The following is a 17,286-nucleotide window of genomic DNA, read 5'->3' on the forward strand; positions in this document are numbered from 1 at the left end:
ATCCCATGTAAGCATAATATATACTGATATAGTACAGACAAAGATGGCCCTTGCCCCTTGGTCACTTCAGTTTATATTGTACATTAGTGGTGCGCATTACCAAACAAATTTATAATTAATCAGTTGCCAACATTGCCACACAGTGAAGCTGGGGCCTTTGGGGCTGCTGGTGGTCTGGTCCACTTTGCCCAGTTGGTAATCCACTCATGCATTCTGTACACATGAATTTTGTTAAGGTTGCTCAACATTTGCCTTAAAAAACCACCAGTGCTTGTCTCGAAGATTTCAAACACTGTGCTTGTTGGTAGGGACAAAAAATATCAATCATACAACAACAGCAAAGACAAATGATCCATACAATGTTGAATAAATTTATAAGCCACGGTAAGCACCTGACATGTGAACCTTGGAATGACTGTGCAGACGTACATGCCAATGGTACTCTTCTTTTGGGGAATATTCCAGGATTTTCATTATTAACATGAAACATTTTGGCATGCATTTATTACAAATTAAGTTCGACTTGGATCCTTCATATTTAATTACGCGGTGGTTCTAATCACATCTGCTCAACACAAACAGCACATTGTGTGCATGTTGATACATACAGCAACAACCTACCACACATACTGTTCACATCACCTCCTGTATCCTCTCATATACAATTTAAAAGTACAAGAATAAGAAAAATACTCTACATATGTTACACGTTATAAAATATTCTCTTACATAAAAACTTCTCCCAGGTAATGAAAATCTCCCTTGTTTTATAATCTTGCATTTACATTTGTATTTTACAGTAACATACATTAAAATGAAAAAAAGTGACTGTTTTGTGTTTGTGTGTGTGTGTGTGTGTGTGTGTGTGTGTGTGTGTGTGTAGCTGTTTACATCAAACTTTGACGAAATATATCCAGGTCAGCATCAGTGGACTTAGACAATCTTTCAAGCACTCCACATGCTTTCCGTTAAGATCCTCTTGCTGTTTGCTCATAGCATTTTAACAAGCAGCACGTTCAACCAGACAGTGTCTATTACCTATTGACCCACGTGGATATAACTTGGTTAAGTTTTTATGATTTGATTCAAACTCAGTACCTCGTTTCAATTATATTAAGCAGCCAGAGTTTGGTTAGAGATGCTACATCCTTTGCCTTCATAGAAACTCTTTTCAGCGAATCTCAGTCTACGTTTTATATAGCAGGAGACAGTTACATCAGGCTGAGCTATGCACACACAGACCAGTACTGGGATCAAGAATTCCATTTGCCACAGGAAACTTCCCAACCAAACCTTAAATTTGCTGAATGACATACATTGTGCTTTCATGGACATTTGGGACGCAGGGTAAGGTTTGACCATTATTCTTGATGATACTTTGATAATATTATGACTCTCATAGATCTCAGGGGTTTTCTGTACTAACATCTAATCAGAAATAACACGTCTCACAGACTGCTTCACTCCATCACAAGCTAAAGGTCGGTCTAAGAAATATGATGATCATCATCTCTTAAATGCTTGTCATCCTTTTTGCTGCCATTTTCCTGCCAGTATTTTTCATAAAGCTTCGTGTATCTACAAATACAGGACGATGATGTATACATCTTTAAACCCTCCTACAGAGCTCTGATTGGTCGTTTGTTTCTCCAACGAGAGGAAATAGCCATCAGACCCATTTAAATCAGCTAATTTGTTCCTAAAAGTGATCATGCTACTTTAAATTGAAAACTAGTCACTTTAATAGTTGCTTTTAACCAGTCAAAAGTCTTTTAGGGTATTAAATGGCTTCTACCTCTGTAAGGTTTGTTTGTTGAATGCTTAAGACACAAAACAATAACAAGAAAAAACAAACAAAAAAAACCTTACAGGTTTCCTCTACCTTCTCCAGGGCACAGGGACTTTTCTGAGCAGGATTAGAGCACCATAGCACTGAAAGAGCATTCACACTGTGAGTGGACACTAAACACAAGCAGACTATGGAGCTCTGTATAATATATCTGTTAGGGTGTTATAATTTTTATTTCTGATGAATTATATATGAAAACATACAACTATAGTTGTAAGCACGGCCTTGGCATCACCCAAGGCCAAGTTTACAAAGATGGTTTATGACCATTGTCCGTCTTCTGTTGTACATCACATAGCTGATATTATTTTGTAAACTTGAGTGTAACATTGATTGTGTTTGACAGTCAGTCAAAAAATATTTTAGTGTTGTTGAAAGTAGGATGTGAGACAGAGGACTGTAAAGTGTGACTGAGTCAGCCAACATTTCTGACTGTAAGGCAATACCCCCAGAGCTCCAACAACAACACCATGGCCTCACACATGCATAAACACACACACACAGATTTATATGAGTCAGATAAGACACTCACGCTGCACTCAGATTGTTCAATCATGACAGGAATTAAAGTTTGCTATACTAGGGAGGGAACTGATGTTTGCACTTTATTAATTCTTAAATTATGTGAAAATCATAAAATATAGTCACTGTGTACCTACACCTCACCTTCACCTTTCCATCTCATCTCCATCCTATTTTATGAATAACTGTTAATGACATTATCATCATTATATATGATCCACAGTAATCATATTTGACCCCTTTGATCTCACTTTAAAGTGGTTTAAACCAGTTGAATCTGTGTGTGCATCTCCACCTCATACTTTGGTTCATGTATGTGCAGCAGTATAAAGTGCAAATGGGTTGAGTGAAGTGGAATATTGATCAAAGGATGTGGTGAATAAAAAATCCACTCTTCGCCTGTCACACTGCTCTTATAGCTGTAAAACAACTGAGCTCTAAACAGAGCTCAAAACAGAGGCTGCAGATTTATCACCACTTGTGTCCTGCTGCCTTCACATGTCTGCAACCATTTAATGACCTGAAGGAGAAACTTTTAATGCAGTATAAACTAGCTGTGGACAACACATACTGGAGCAATCACTCATATTTAATTCTACTGACGGTTCTGCTTTACCCACAATAAACTTTAATTTCACAGTTCAATTTAGATTCAACTACTGGTGGAAAAGCTTGTAGTAGCAGTAGGCCTAGTAGATAATTCCATTATTGCTGCGCATTTGTGAAAATCCCTCGACTGACAGCAGAGTGACTCTGCTCTGGAAACAGACGTGGGCAAAGAGAATTTCAATGTCAGGCAATCACCAAATTGTCGGAGCGCTGCTTGCAATGGTTGTTTAGTAAAATAGCGCCCTTAAGGATTCACTTTATATTGTGCCTTCATTGTCTTGTTATAATGAACACATCAGCTATCCTGCAGTTAAAACTGATGTTTGTGTTTGTACTTCACAGACAATGTTGGAATAAGGATGACTTAACAACACATCAAACTAACAATCTATGGCTTTTACATGGGCATTAACAGTTATTTCTCAGTGTTGTTGCTCCCTATGAGTCTACATTGATTAGTTAATAATTTCCTTTGGGTAGCCACAAATTATTGTTTTGAACTTGACAATTCAGGTGTATATATAACTCAGCCACATGTGGCAGACATATAAAGTGTTGCGAGTGTTGTTAAGCTGGTGGATTGTGTGCTGTCTCTATGCAGTGCAGTCACTGTTCCTAATCTTTCTGCACTTTAAGAAGAGAAACTATCAGTAAGTCAACAGGAGGAAGCTTTAAAAGAAGAAGTGCCACTGAGTCTGTTCAGGAGAAAAGCCATCTGGAGTTGTCATGGTTACAGCACTCTGGTTGTAACAGTCCATTTTCCTGACTTTTGCAGTGTAGCTGTCAGTGTTGTCATGGTTACAGTGTTAATATGTTGCCATCCTCTCTCATGCTCTCTTGACTGCTACTAGACGTGTGGGTGGGGTTTCCATTGTGATTGGACACCACCACGGAGCTGTCACTCAGGGATGCGCCAACGCTATTAGGCAATGAGACGCTCTGTGGGAGGGGCCTGACTTCAGTGGAGTTATGCGGCCTGTTGCTAGGTGAGTCTCTGTTGAGGTTAGTGTTGTTGCTGTTGGTTACCCGGTGGGATTCGTAGGGTGTCAGGCAGTCATTTTCCAGAATAAGGTCACCATCATCATCATCATCATCATCATCATCACTGTCGCCCTCGGCAATGCTGTTGCTGTAGTAACAACAAACAATAGGGCAAGTAATGTTAACAGAGCAGTTTGTTGGATTACATTTTTTTTATTAATATCTGTTGTTTTGTTTCTGACACCTGATGAATAAGTCCAGTATTCACTCTATTTTAGCTCTGGTTTGGACTGTTTAACAGGTAAATGCTCCACTATGTTCACCATCTAGATCCCTTTTTCTACCAAAATGGGGGCATGGGTGCAAGTTTTTAAACACAGGAAACCCATTGAAAATAGAAGATTGAGGGGCAACTTGGCAACTACCTCACCTGGTGGAGTGTGCACCCCATACAAGCCTTTGCCAAAACATAGGTTTGATTCCGATCGATTCTAATCGGATGTACTATCATTAAAGCAACACAATGGAGATTTTGAGACCTCAAAAAACATATATCCAAGATCCTTGTGACTCTTTAAAAGTTGGCATGGTGTCTGTAGCTCAAAGTATGAGTACTTTTTGTCAGGAGGGTAGACAGATGCTACATGCAAAGTTTGGTGCAAATTAGTCAAATCGTCTAGGAGGAGTTTGAAAAAGTATGTTTTTCATTTGTCGCGATTTAGCGAATGGAAAGTTACCGCGAAAGTGGGCATGGCTTACACCACACAATTCAGCGAAATTCAGAGAACACGTAAATAGAAGGTTTAACAATGTGCGACATATTATGTGGGAGTTATTAGCCAAAAACTTTTGCATTGAAAATAGCGCCACCTGCTGGTCATTTTTGGTGTGTGAGTTACAGGGGCCAGTCTATACCACCCCTATCAATTTTATTTCCATGAGTGTTATGGTGTTGGCACAGTGCCAAATATTAAATTAGACGGCCACCAGAGCGCCACCTAGTGGCGGATCGGTAAGTCCTTCGTCACATATCCTCAGGAGGGCATTGACAATAATTATACCATGTTTCGTGTTAATCTGCCCAACCGATGTTGAGATATAAAATACTTCAATTTAAAGAGCGCCACCTTGTGGTCATCACCTGAAATTTTGCACAGAGCCTCAGGGGCTCATGGGGAAGTGCTAACCTGAATTTCATGTCATTTGGATACACCAGTGTGGAGATATAAAGTACTTCCTGTTTCGAACGAAATCTGCAGGAAGTTGCTATTTAATAACTTGAGTATTGTTTGGAATATCGAAATTCTTTTAATAACTTTTTGTCAGGAGGGTCCACAGATGCTGTGTGCAAAGTTTCATGCCAATCGGTGAAATTGCCTGGGAGGAGTTCGAAAAAGTAGGTTTGCGACATTTTGCAAATTTGCGGGGAAAAAACGGGAAGCAGAAATGGGCGTGGCCTATACCACAAGATTCAGCACAATTCACTGAACGCGTGGATATAAGGTTTTTGAATGTGCCACAAAGTGTATGGGAGTTATGAGCCAAAATGCACTTTCCTTAATAATAGCGCCACCCAGTGGTGGAAATTCAGGACGACAATAGATTATAAAATTTTTTGCCAGGTGTGACTTATATTCGAAGTTTGGTGAGTTTTGGGGTATGTTCAGGCAGTGAAAAATGCGATCATATAGGCGGAAGAAAAAAAAAAATAATCAGGAGAAAAACAATAGGGACCTCGCAGGTCTCCTGCTTGGTCCTTAATAAAGCAATCGGCCTAATCATGTATGTACAAAATGCTATAAAGCTACTGTTCTGAAGACATGATGATTGCGCATTACACGGCCAGCTTCAGGAAGTTGACCGGTAAGATTTTTGCGACAGTTGTAACAGACAATACCGTTTTTCGTCTGTAGGGGCACCCCGTGAGGTTAAAAAGTGCAATCCTCCATTGTGTTGTTTTAAAGGCAAAAATCGCTTTTTTAAAAGAAAAAAAGGGGTATTCACTGCTTTCCCATTGTTAGACTCACCAGTCAGTCTTTAGACGCTTTGCTTAATTAAAGACTGATGTCTTTCTCCCTGATTTTGTGTTTAGATGGGCGGATACAATTTCAGAATTTAAAAAAACTCCCTACGTTGCAGAGCCAATCGTAAATCTGCAGGGCGGTCCTTCGGTGGCTCACTGAACTCTTGTGCTCATAAACATAGTCCGACTGCATTAAAAGTTTTAAACAAAGTTGCTGTAAGTCCTTCAGTCCTACTTATCCAGTCTCTCTTTCAAACTACGTGCTGCTTGGACGGAGACAAATGGCATTCTCTGGTGGCTGGTTATTGCACCGTGCCGGCAAAGGGCTAAAATTTGCATGACTACCCGGGTGTCATATTTCCATCACTGCTGATTGAATCCAATGAGAGCTGAAGCCAATTAACTACTGCAAAGTCATTTGTCCTGGGAGTGAACGCTGACTCTAACCTTTCCCGTGAAATACAAAAGCTAGATGTTAGTGGGTTCTTTGTCCTGTGGGACAGGGGCTCAACTGTGTATTTTTCTGCTATTCTCTGCCTAACAGGCAGTGTAAAATGGTCATAGAGCTGTTTTTCCACTGAAAACAGCAGCTAATGCTGCTACTGGAGACCATGTTGATGAAAACAGTGGGATTAAACCAAAACAGTAAAGCTGTGAGCTGGGAATCTCAAAGAGGCTAGAAGCTCTGCAGAGCTGAGGGGAACTGCAGAGTTGGAGATCATTTTCTGTGGTTTCAACAGTATGAGTGACATCTTTCATATAACGCTTAATCATCTGTTGTATTTTTTGCTGATATCAGATGTCAGTATATAACAACTCATTTGGCTGATAGCCGATATGAATATCGATATATTCATATGTTAGGAAAATTATGCACCTTCCTTACCCTAATCCTGCAACTGAATATACCTCTTCGTCTGTATCAGTGTGCCCTGGTTTATCTTTATTTTTATATGTATTTTCATCTATGCACTTATGTAATACCCTGGTTTAAGACCATGTATTTGTGTTTGCATTGTGTAGTACTGTTATACATTGTCTAATTTATATGGATTTATTATTTATTATTTCACTTTAAAATTTGAAATGCTCTAAGGAAAATAATAATTCACAGCCTTTTGTTTTATAAGGGTGTTGTTTTACTTTGTGGTGGTTTAAGAAATTTGTAAAACAGACTTAGTAGATTTCAAGTTGAAAGGGTGGTAATTTGCTGGTTAAGCTGTTAGCCTGTCATAGGGGCAAAGAAGAAAAGGGTCAGACCTGACAACCCTGGAGAGACGACAGCATGGAGGAGAGCAGCCAACAGAAAAAGTACTAAATAGTGAGCCAACAAAAACTGTCTGTAAGCACCGGAGCCTACAGAGTGTGGGACTTTTGTTTACTGACTGTGAATGAACATTTTGACAAAGTGCCATGTTGGAAGAACTGTGATGATGGTTTAGTCCCAAGCATCTAGCTAGCAACTTTAGCAGCTTTTAACAAGTGTAGACTGTAGCTTGCTAGCCGTTAGCTAGCTTAGCAGTTGATTTTACGCTGGTCGATGGCTCAAGAGTGGATAACGCTACAACAGAAGAGGACAACACAGCGCTGCCGGACTCATCCTTCCACATTGTGGGGCATCGGCCAACCTGGTCAGGTTGGTGGGTGGTATTTGGGTGACTGGTTACTTAATGGTGATTGTGAATTATCTCTATATTATTATCTCAACACAGGAGTATCCTCATTTTGTTCTATATTCTAGGTCCTTTTGCACCATAGTTAGTAAGTGGATCATAAGGACATGTAATCTTTGGTAATGGCCCTTTCATCGTCATTTACAATCATACCACAGTTATCCTTTCTGCTTCATTGCTCTGGTGGTTTTTACACAGTATTAGCCAACTGTGAAAAGGTTACACATGCTTATTTTAACATATGTTTTAACTGTCATCATTTATATTCTTCCTACGTACTTGCATATCTTTCAGATATGTTGTTTTGTTACATGTGCTGTGTCATTGTTGTATTGTTTACTTTGTTAATTAATTTAAAAAAAAAAATCGGTTTGTCACATGGACATGATGACTGATTCGGATATTTAATTTTAAAACCAATGTCAGCAGATACTGATGACGTGCCGATATAATCGTGCATCCCTAGTTGCATTGTTTATATAAAAATATTGATTTTTACAGGTTTAAGGTATAATATGTTTGTCCAATGTCCCAAACCTACATTATATTGCCACATTTTGAATTTAAGTACCAAATACTGCTTGCAAAGTTCTTCTCTTTTTCCATAAACCAAGGCAACCAAAGTGGTAAACCACTATTATGGCCAAACAAACAAAAACTGCGCCATAAGTCACAAGTTGTACACTGATCGGGACTGATCAGGGGGTGTCACACCGAAAAAGTTTACATTTATAATAAAAATGTAATTCCTGAACCAAAGAGGGTTTATTAAAATGTTAGACATATATTATTTCCATGACTACTTTTGGGTCTTTTTTGGGGGGGATTTCCTTGGCACTGCGTTTTTTCAATCAGTTTCTACTGTGCAAGAAGTCCTCTGTCCTGTCCATGTCATACCTTGCAGTAATAGGATTGCTCTGAGAGGCGGGGCTTGGTGAATCATGTGACAAAACAGAGCCAGTAGATCCAGATGAGCCCACAGAACCAGAGTTGCCCATCGAGGTTTTACTCCCACGATGCACCACATTGTTCCTCTGGTTAGCCGGTTTGACAGTCACAATGAGGTTGTGACTATTGGCCACCATCATGTCTGTAACCTGCAATGACACGCAGATGGTCTTAGCTCCAAAAGAAGAGAAATAAAATAAAAAAAAAAAACACTTCAGGGATTTGTTTATTAAAGACAAGGATAGTCACACGATTCACAGTTCCCTTCTTTAAATCTGTAAAATATGAAATTTGGAAACATCTTTTACTCCTCTTTTGACACTTAATCAAAGCACCCTGATATTCATTGTTATCATTGCAATCAAAATGTGCTTGTAACAACATAACTTTTGGAAGAACCATGTTGGATCTGTTTAATTCATTTAATCAAAATGCTATAATTGAAATTAAAAAAACAAAAGGTAGTAGCAGTAATTTGTTGGCACACTGTTAAACATCACTGCACTTTCCATCCAATACGTTTCATGCCAATAGCTGACATTTGCACATAAATCCACTAAGATTATAGAAATTTGATAGCTTCAGTTAGTGTTTGATATCCATTAATTGGGATTGTCATTAAATCAGCCTTGGGTCAATGCTGCAGGTGTTTGATTTGTTGAATTAGAAACAAAAGATATTTTATTTCTTTTTCAAGTTTTAAATGATTGAACTAATTTGCAGTAATATAACAACTCTAAGAAAAGCTTTGTATAACTGCATACTATGACACAATACAAGATCTGCTTTTAGTAACCCTGCAAAAAATCTTAATGTAAAACAAAACAAAAAAAGAAAACATCACCTAAAATCTCAGCTGGATCTCAAAGAGGGTTAAATTGTTTTTTTTTTTTTTTTTAATAATTCTTTCTATTCAATTCTCAACTCAACTCAACTCAACTTTATTTATAAAGCGCTTTAAAACAACCACAGCTGAAACAAAGTGCTGTACATAGGAGGTCATAAAACAACAAAACAGTGAGATAATAAAAAGCAGTTAAAACAAAAAACAATAAAAACAACAACAAACAAATAAAAAACAGAGCAAGGTCTCATGCTGGGTTAAAAGCCAGTGAGTAAAAGTGGGTTTTAAGGTGGGTTTTAAAAACAGACAGTGAGGAGGCCTGTCTGATGTGCAGTGGTAGATTATTCCACATTTTTGGAGCAGCAACGGAGAATGCACGGCCTCCTCTAAGCGTTCGCTTCGACCTCGGTACCTCAAGGAGCAGCTGATCAGCTGACCTGAGGCACCGGGCAGGGGCGTAGGGGTGAAGAAGCTCAGAGAGGTAGGGCGGGGCGAGGCCATTTAAAGATTTAAAAACAAATAAAAGGATCTTAAAATGAACTCTAAAGTGCACAGGCAGCCAGTGGAGGGAGGCCAGGATGGGTGTAATGTGCTCTCTCATTCGTACTCCAGTTAGCAGGACGGCGGCAGCATTCTGGACTAACTGGAGACGTGCAAGGGAGGACTGGCTAACTCCAAAATAAAGTGCATTGCAGTAATCCAGCCGAGATGTGATGAAGGCATGGATTACTGCTTCAAAGTGCTGATGTGCAAGAAAAGGCTTCACCTTCACAAGCTGCCTGAGGTGAAAGAAACTGGACTTTACAACTGCACTAATTTGGCGGTCCAATTTAAAATCACTGTCCATCTTAAAACCCAAGTTCGTAACAGTAGACTTCGCATAAACTGCCAAAGGACCCAGATCAACAGGGGAGGAAACACAGGAGCCGCTGGGGCCAAACACCATCACCTCTGTTTTTTTCTCATTAAAATTTAAAAAGTTTAGGGCCATCCAGGCTTTGATATCTTCAAGACATGACAGCAGGGGTTTGAGGGAAAAGGCATCGCTCTTACTCAGACAGGGAGAAAAGTAGGGGTCCTAAAATTGAACCCTGTGGGACCCCATATAAAAGCGGAGCGGAGGAGGATTCACACGCACCAAGACCAACACACATAGTCCTGTCAGCTAAGTAGGACCTGAACCAGTCCAGGGCGCTACCACCAATGCCCACTAGCTGCTACAGACGTTTTAACAAAATGTTGTGGTCTACAGTGTCAAAGGCAGCGGTCAAGTCAAGCAGGACAAGAACAACATAGTTGCTACTATCATTTGCCGTTAAAATGTCATTAAAAACTTTTAAAAGGGCAGTTTCCGTGCTATGCAAAGTTTTAAAACCAGACTGAAAAACCTCCATAATATTGTAATCATCAAGGAAAGTTTTTAGTTGTGCATAGACAATTTTCTCCAGGATTTTAGAAATAAAAGGCAACTTGGAGATGGGCCTGAAATTTGCTAAAACAGTGCTATCTAAGCCAGGCTTCTTCAGCAAAGGTTGTACTACTGCATGTTTGAGGCTTACTGGGACAACACCAGAGGACAGGCTGCTATTTAAGATGGTCAGAACCGACTGCCATATAGTAGAGAAAACTTCTTTAAAAAGTGTGGAGGGACCACATCACGAGGGGAACCTGATGGTTTAATATGGGCCACCACATCCTCTAACAGTGACAGAGACACAGGTTCAAATCTGTTGAACACAGCTGGGCAAAAAACAGAGACAGAGGGGTCAAAGGTGGGTGGAGAAATGAGAGCTCTTGTGGACACAACCTTATCAATGAAAAAGTGCAGAAAACTATTACACACATCAATGGATGTTTCCAAACATACAGGCTGTGGGACATTCAAAACAGAGTCAATTGGTACATAAGGGTTCTTACAGTTTTCATTGATAATGTTTGACAGATACTCTCTTTTGGACTCTTTGACAATATTTTGATAAGAGCACCAGCGGTCCTTTAAAATTTGAAATGAAACCTGCAGCTTGTCCTTCTTCCACCTGCATTCGGCTCTGCGACATTCCCGTCTGGCTGCACGGGTTCTGGCATTGAACCAGGGTTCACGTCTAGCCTTAGACTGCCTGGGTTTTAGAGGAGCCACAGAGTCCATTATAGAAAGGCAGGAGGAGTTAAGCCAGGAGCAGAGCTCCTCCGTATCAGCAGAGGCTGAATCAGGGCGGACACAGACAGCAGAGAAGGCCGCAGAGAAATTGCCGGCAGTGAAGGGGTTAAAAGCCCGACAGAGCCTGACAGGAGCGCGGGATTCAGCTGCTGCACAGGAGAGATCAACACTAAATAAAACTGGTGCATGGTCAGAAAACACACCATCACCGATCTCCAAGTTGGACACAGTCAGGTTATAAGAGAAGAGCAAGTCTAATGTATGCCCATGCTCGTGTGTGGGACCAGACACACACTGCTTCAAACCAAAAGAGTCCACGATGTTTAAAAAGTCCTTCACCATGGGCTGATCAGGACAGCGGACATGGAGATTAAAATCGCCGACAAGAAGGACACGATCATAGTTGGGCATCACTCCCGCAAGGAAGTTTGAAAAGTCACTCATGAACTCCTTATTATATTTTGGGGGTCGGTAAATGACGGCACAGAGCACCGGGTCTGAGCGACCAACCTCGAAAACAGTCAGCTCAAAACTGGAGAAGGATGCAGGACGCTGTTTGCAATTAAAAGTTCCTTGAAAAACAGTCGCTGTTCCTCCACCTCGGCCCAGTGCCCGCGGGGAGTTAAAATAAGAGCAATCGGCCGGTAAAATTTCAACAAGAGGGCTGCACTCACCAGCGTTGATCCACGTCTCCGTTACACAGAGGAAATCCAAATCAAAAAGTGAATACAATGGCAAATAAGGACTTTTTCTTTTTTCCAAAAACGACAACATATAAACACTTAACCCCCCCCCCCCCACTCTTGGTCCTACATAAGCTTGTTACAAATCAATAAAGGCAAGAAATAATACACATCCTTCCTTCTTATCATAAGCAGGTGAACAAATAAAAAGATAAAAAAGATAACAACATGCAGAGAAGTAGCATTGTAGATGGATTGAAAAAAAAAATGGCAGAGAAGAAAATAAAATATGGTGACAAGCTGATTGTCAGAGGTGAGGATTTCATTTGTCCTGTAGTGTCTTTAATTTAGCTATGTAATTAATCATACAGTCCCAATCAAATTTTCCAGGTGACCCCCTCAGATTATACTTAATTTTCTCCGGGTCTATGTACAGCATGAGGTCCTTAAGCCACAATGAAGCTTTGGGGGCAATGGTGACTTCCACTCCAACAAAATTCTTCTTTGTGCTAATAAGGATGCAAAGGCGATTCTAATTTGCACTTCCTCCTCATTGTTTTGAGGGTCTGATAATACTCCAAAAATGGCCATTTCTGCACATGGCGTCAACTTCATGTTTAGTGCCTCTGCAAGATGTTTAAAAATAGCTGTCCAATAGTGCAGATGGGGACAAGACCAAAACATGTGTGTCATGTTTGCTGGTGTCATGTGACATCTATTACATGTATCTGCGATATTGGAATACATTTTGGAGAGTTTAGAATTGGTAAAATAAGTACGGTGGACAACCTTAAATTGAATCAGATTAAGCCTGGCACAAGATGTACTGTTATTTACTCAAGTTAAGTATAGTCCCAGTCACTGTCATCTATAACTCTGCCAAGTTCTACTTCCCAATGTTTTCTGATTTTATCAAGAGGTGTCTGTCTAAAATGAGAGATTAAGGTGTACATTTTTGAGATAAGGCCTTTCTGATTTGTGGAGATGTCCAGAATTGAGTCAGTTACTGAGTTAGGGGGAGTATCAGGGAAAGAGGTGCTATTTGATTTAACAAAGTTATGGAGCTGGAAGTATCGGAATAGGTGAGATTTTGGGAGTTTAAATTTTTCACATAGTTCACTGAAGCTAGCGAAGACATTGTTAGTATAGAGGTCCCTTAGCTTGACAAGGCCTGATCTCTGCCATAGAGAAAAGGCGGAGTCTGTGCTGGGAGGGAGGAAGAGATGGTTATTGTGAATGGGGCTGTGATTGGACAATCCCTGGAGTCCAGAAGTATTTCTAAATTGAAACCAAATTTTAAGGGTGGAGACAACAATTGAGTTACATGTAAATTGGGATGATCGAAAGGGCAATTCTGATGTAAGCAGAGCTAAAAGTGAGGTAGAGCAGGATTTAGCTTCCAGCTTACACCAGTTTAATTCAGGTTCTTGGATCCAGAGAGTCATTTTGTGTATATTAGCTGCCCAATAGTAGAGTCTTAAGTTAGGGAGTGACAGTGCACCTACGGACCTATGCCTTTGTAAAAACTCTCTCCTTATCCTGGGAGTCTTGCCTTTCCATATAAAAGATGAAACTAGTTTATACGAAAAAAGGAATTGGATAAAAAAATCAGCAAACATTGAAAAAGATACAGAAAGCGTGGAAGCACATTCATTTTGATGCAATTTACCCTGCCTGCTATCGTTAGATGCAAAGTGTTCCACCTTTCCAGATCTAATTTAAGCTTGTCGATTAGGGGTGGAAAGTTGTTCTTGAAGAGATCTGACGGCAGATATGCACAGGAAAGCATTCACTTTTTGAAAAATTCAATTTATAACCTGAAAATGTTCCAAAGCTGTTTAACAATTCAATTGTCTTAGGGATGGTTGTTATCGGATCAGAAATAAACAATAATAAATCATCCGCATATATGTAAGGAAAGTGTATGTTCCAAACCACATCTGTGGATTCCTTTACTAAAACTGGCCGATTTAAGTGCAATAGATAAAGGTTTGATTGCCACGGCGAACAACAACAGGCTCAAAGGGTACCCTTGGCGAGTTCCTCTGCTAAGTGTGAAATATTGGGATTTCATCCCATTAGTGCTTACGGACACTTTAGGGAAAGAGTATAAACGTGCAATCCAAGATGTATACTTAGACCCAATGCAGAACCTCTCCAAGACCTCCAACAGATAACTCCACTCCACCCTATCAAATGCTTTCTCTGCTTCCAGGGAGACCACCACTTCTGGTGTCTCCCTGGATGCTGGAGAAAAAAGAATGTCGAGGAGGCGATGGATGTTGGAGAAAGAGTGTCGGTTTTTCATAAACTCGGTTTGGTCGAGTGAAATTATGCTTGGCATAACCGATTCAAGTCGCAAGGCGCAATTTATCAGCAAATTTTTTGAAAAACTCTATAGGATAGCCGTCTGGGCCAGGGGCCTTGCCACTTTGCATTAGTTTAATTGAATCTGTGATTTCACGAATTTCTAAAGGTCGATCCATTTCGCACTTCTGAGTAGAAGATATGGGTGGAAATTTCAGGTTATCCAGGAAACTCACCATATTTGTTTTGTCGGTTGGGGATTGTGAAGTATATAATTCAGAGTAAAATGTTTTAAAGGTTTTATTAATGACAGATGGCATTACAGTAAGTTCACCTGAGGGGGTTCTAATCTGTTTAATTTGCTGGGATACTGAATGGCTTCTAATTTGGCAAGACAGAAGACGTCCTGCCTTCTCACCGTGCTCATAAAGAAATCCACGTGATCGTAAGAGTAATTTTTCAGTTTCTTGTGTTGACAGTAAGTTGTAGTTCATTTGAAGATTTTGTCTCTCCTTTTCTAATTCAGGGGATGGAGATACTGATAACTTTCTGTCCAATTCTGTTATGCTTTCCATGAGCTGTTCTTGTTTTTGTTTTTTAAAGTTTATTTAGTCTCGCAGAATAAGATATAATCTCTCCACGGACTACCACCTTTAATGTCTCCCAAAGTAGAGATGGGGATATGAGATTAGATTTGTTAGTTATGAGAAAATCGTCAATTACTTTTGAAATTGTTTTGCAGAATCCATCATTGTTCAGCAATGTGCAATTCAACCTCCACGGGGGGCGTGTTTTTTGTAAGAGTGTAAACGGAAGGTCGAGTAGCAATGGAGCGTGATCAGATACCACTATCATTGAGTATTCTATATTATCGACAGCAGGAAGAAAATAATTATCAATGTAAAAGTAATCAATTCTTGAAAATGTTTTATGGGCCTGAGAGTAAAAAGAAAATATTTTTTTATCAGGATAAAGAAAGCGCCATGGGTCCACACCTCCTATTTGATCCATAAATGATGAAATTGCTTTAGCCATTTTAGCAGGAGGATCCTGCCTTGGACAGGATTTGTCTAATGAAGGGTCTATTGCACAGATAAGATCGCCCCCTAAGATTAAATGGTGGGAACTTAGATCTGGTAAAACTGAGATTACTTTCCCAATAAATGCTTTGTTATCCCAGTTGGGTGCATAGAGATTGACAAGAACAACAGATACATTATTAAAGGAACCTGAGACTATAACAAAACGGCCTTGGTGGTCAGCTATGACATTTGTTGGGCTAAACTGTATTTTTTTATGTATTAAAATCTATGTACCCCTTGCTTTACTACTAAAATTGGAGTGAAAAGCTTGGCCAACCCATGGAGCCTTTAACCTATGGTGATCCTTAGCGATCAAATGTGTCTATTTCCGTTTTAAGATGCTTTAAATGGGAAAATATTCTACCCCTTTTAACTGGGCCGTTGATCCCTTTAACATTCCAAGAGACAAATCTCAAACAAGACAACCCTTTTTTTGTTGTATTAGCCATAATCAACCTTGTAAGTATATGTTGAGATGACATAATGCCTTGTAGAAGGAAGTAGCATTAAAAACACACAAACAATAATAAAAATAAAATCTGTAGGGGTGGCACGGTGGTGTGGTGGTTAGCACTCTCGCCTCACAGCAAGAGGGTTGCCAGTTCGATCCTGGGCGTGGGAGCCCTTCTGTGTGGAGTTTGCATGTTCTCCCCGTGTCAGCGTGGGTTCTCTCCGGGCACTCCGGCTTCCTCCCACAGTCCAAAGACATGCAGATTGGGGACTAGGTTAATTGGTGACTCTAAATTGTCCGTAGGTGTGAATGTGAGCGTGAATGGTTGTCTGTCTCTATGTGTCAGCCCTGCGATAGTCTGGCGACCTGTCCAGGGTGTACCCTGCCTCTCGCCCAATGTCAGCTGGGATAGGCTCCAGCCCCCCCGCGACCCTCAAGAGGATGAAGCGGTTAGAAGATGAATGAATGAAATCTGTAGGACCTACCACCCCAATTCCCCACGACAAAACCCCTCAAAACAGGTGCCAGATAAACACACCTAAACCTCCCTAAGCTTGTCCTAAGAACAAGAACTAGCAGCGGGACTCCATAAACTCTGTTATTTCCTTATGACATAGATCTGTGAACTAATCACTCACCGTGCAGACAGGGTTCCTATATCTGCATATGTGTCTACAATGCACAGTAGGCACAAAATGAAAGGGAATAGCAGGAGAGGGTTAATTTTGAACAATGAATTTACCTGATCCAAAGATTTTCCTGCTACATCGATGCCATTGACCTCCAGGATCTCGTCATTAACTCCCAGCAGCCCCGTGCTTTCTGCTAGCCCGCCACGTACCAGACGAGAAATGAAAACCCCTGGGACCTATGGGAGTATGGAAAAGGAAAATATGTCCAAATATTTGCTGTATTATTTTATCATTAGCCCTCTGTTTTTAGGTATGTTTCCTGATACTGGTTTACCATACGACTGCAGAAACATAAACTGTGTTCATTTCAAAAACTTCTGTAGTCCTCCCACAAGAGGCAACATCCAGGAAAGAAAAATAAAGCAATTGAAGTGCCAAAAACTTCAAATATTTTGAACGACCACAAGAGGCCTGTCAGAAATAAACATGTTTACAGCATGGTACAAAAAATAGTTTTGGTCTCT

General features: G+C 40.2%; 1 protein-coding gene across 1 annotated transcript in view; it reads right to left on the reverse strand.

Annotated features, from left to right (window-relative positions):
• Nucleotides 1-355: 355 nt before the first annotated feature.
• pard6a (par-6 family cell polarity regulator alpha) overlaps nucleotides 356-17,286 on the reverse strand; it is a 124,254-nt gene continuing 107,323 nt past the window's right edge. Inside the window, exons 4-6 of the mRNA XM_049574488.1 lie at nucleotides 16,873-16,998; nucleotides 8,555-8,754; nucleotides 356-4,109 (exon numbers count right to left, since the gene is read on the reverse strand). Coding sequence (XP_049430445.1) covers nucleotides 3,779-4,109; nucleotides 8,555-8,754; nucleotides 16,873-16,998 — 657 coding nt within the window. The 3' untranslated portion in view covers nucleotides 356-3,778. The remainder of the gene's footprint in view (nucleotides 4,110-8,554; nucleotides 8,755-16,872; nucleotides 16,999-17,286) is intronic.

The sequence above is a fragment of the Epinephelus fuscoguttatus genome, linkage group LG4 (genome assembly GCF_011397635.1).
Source record: "Epinephelus fuscoguttatus linkage group LG4, E.fuscoguttatus.final_Chr_v1".
NCBI lineage: Eukaryota > Metazoa > Chordata > Actinopteri > Perciformes > Serranidae > Epinephelus > Epinephelus fuscoguttatus.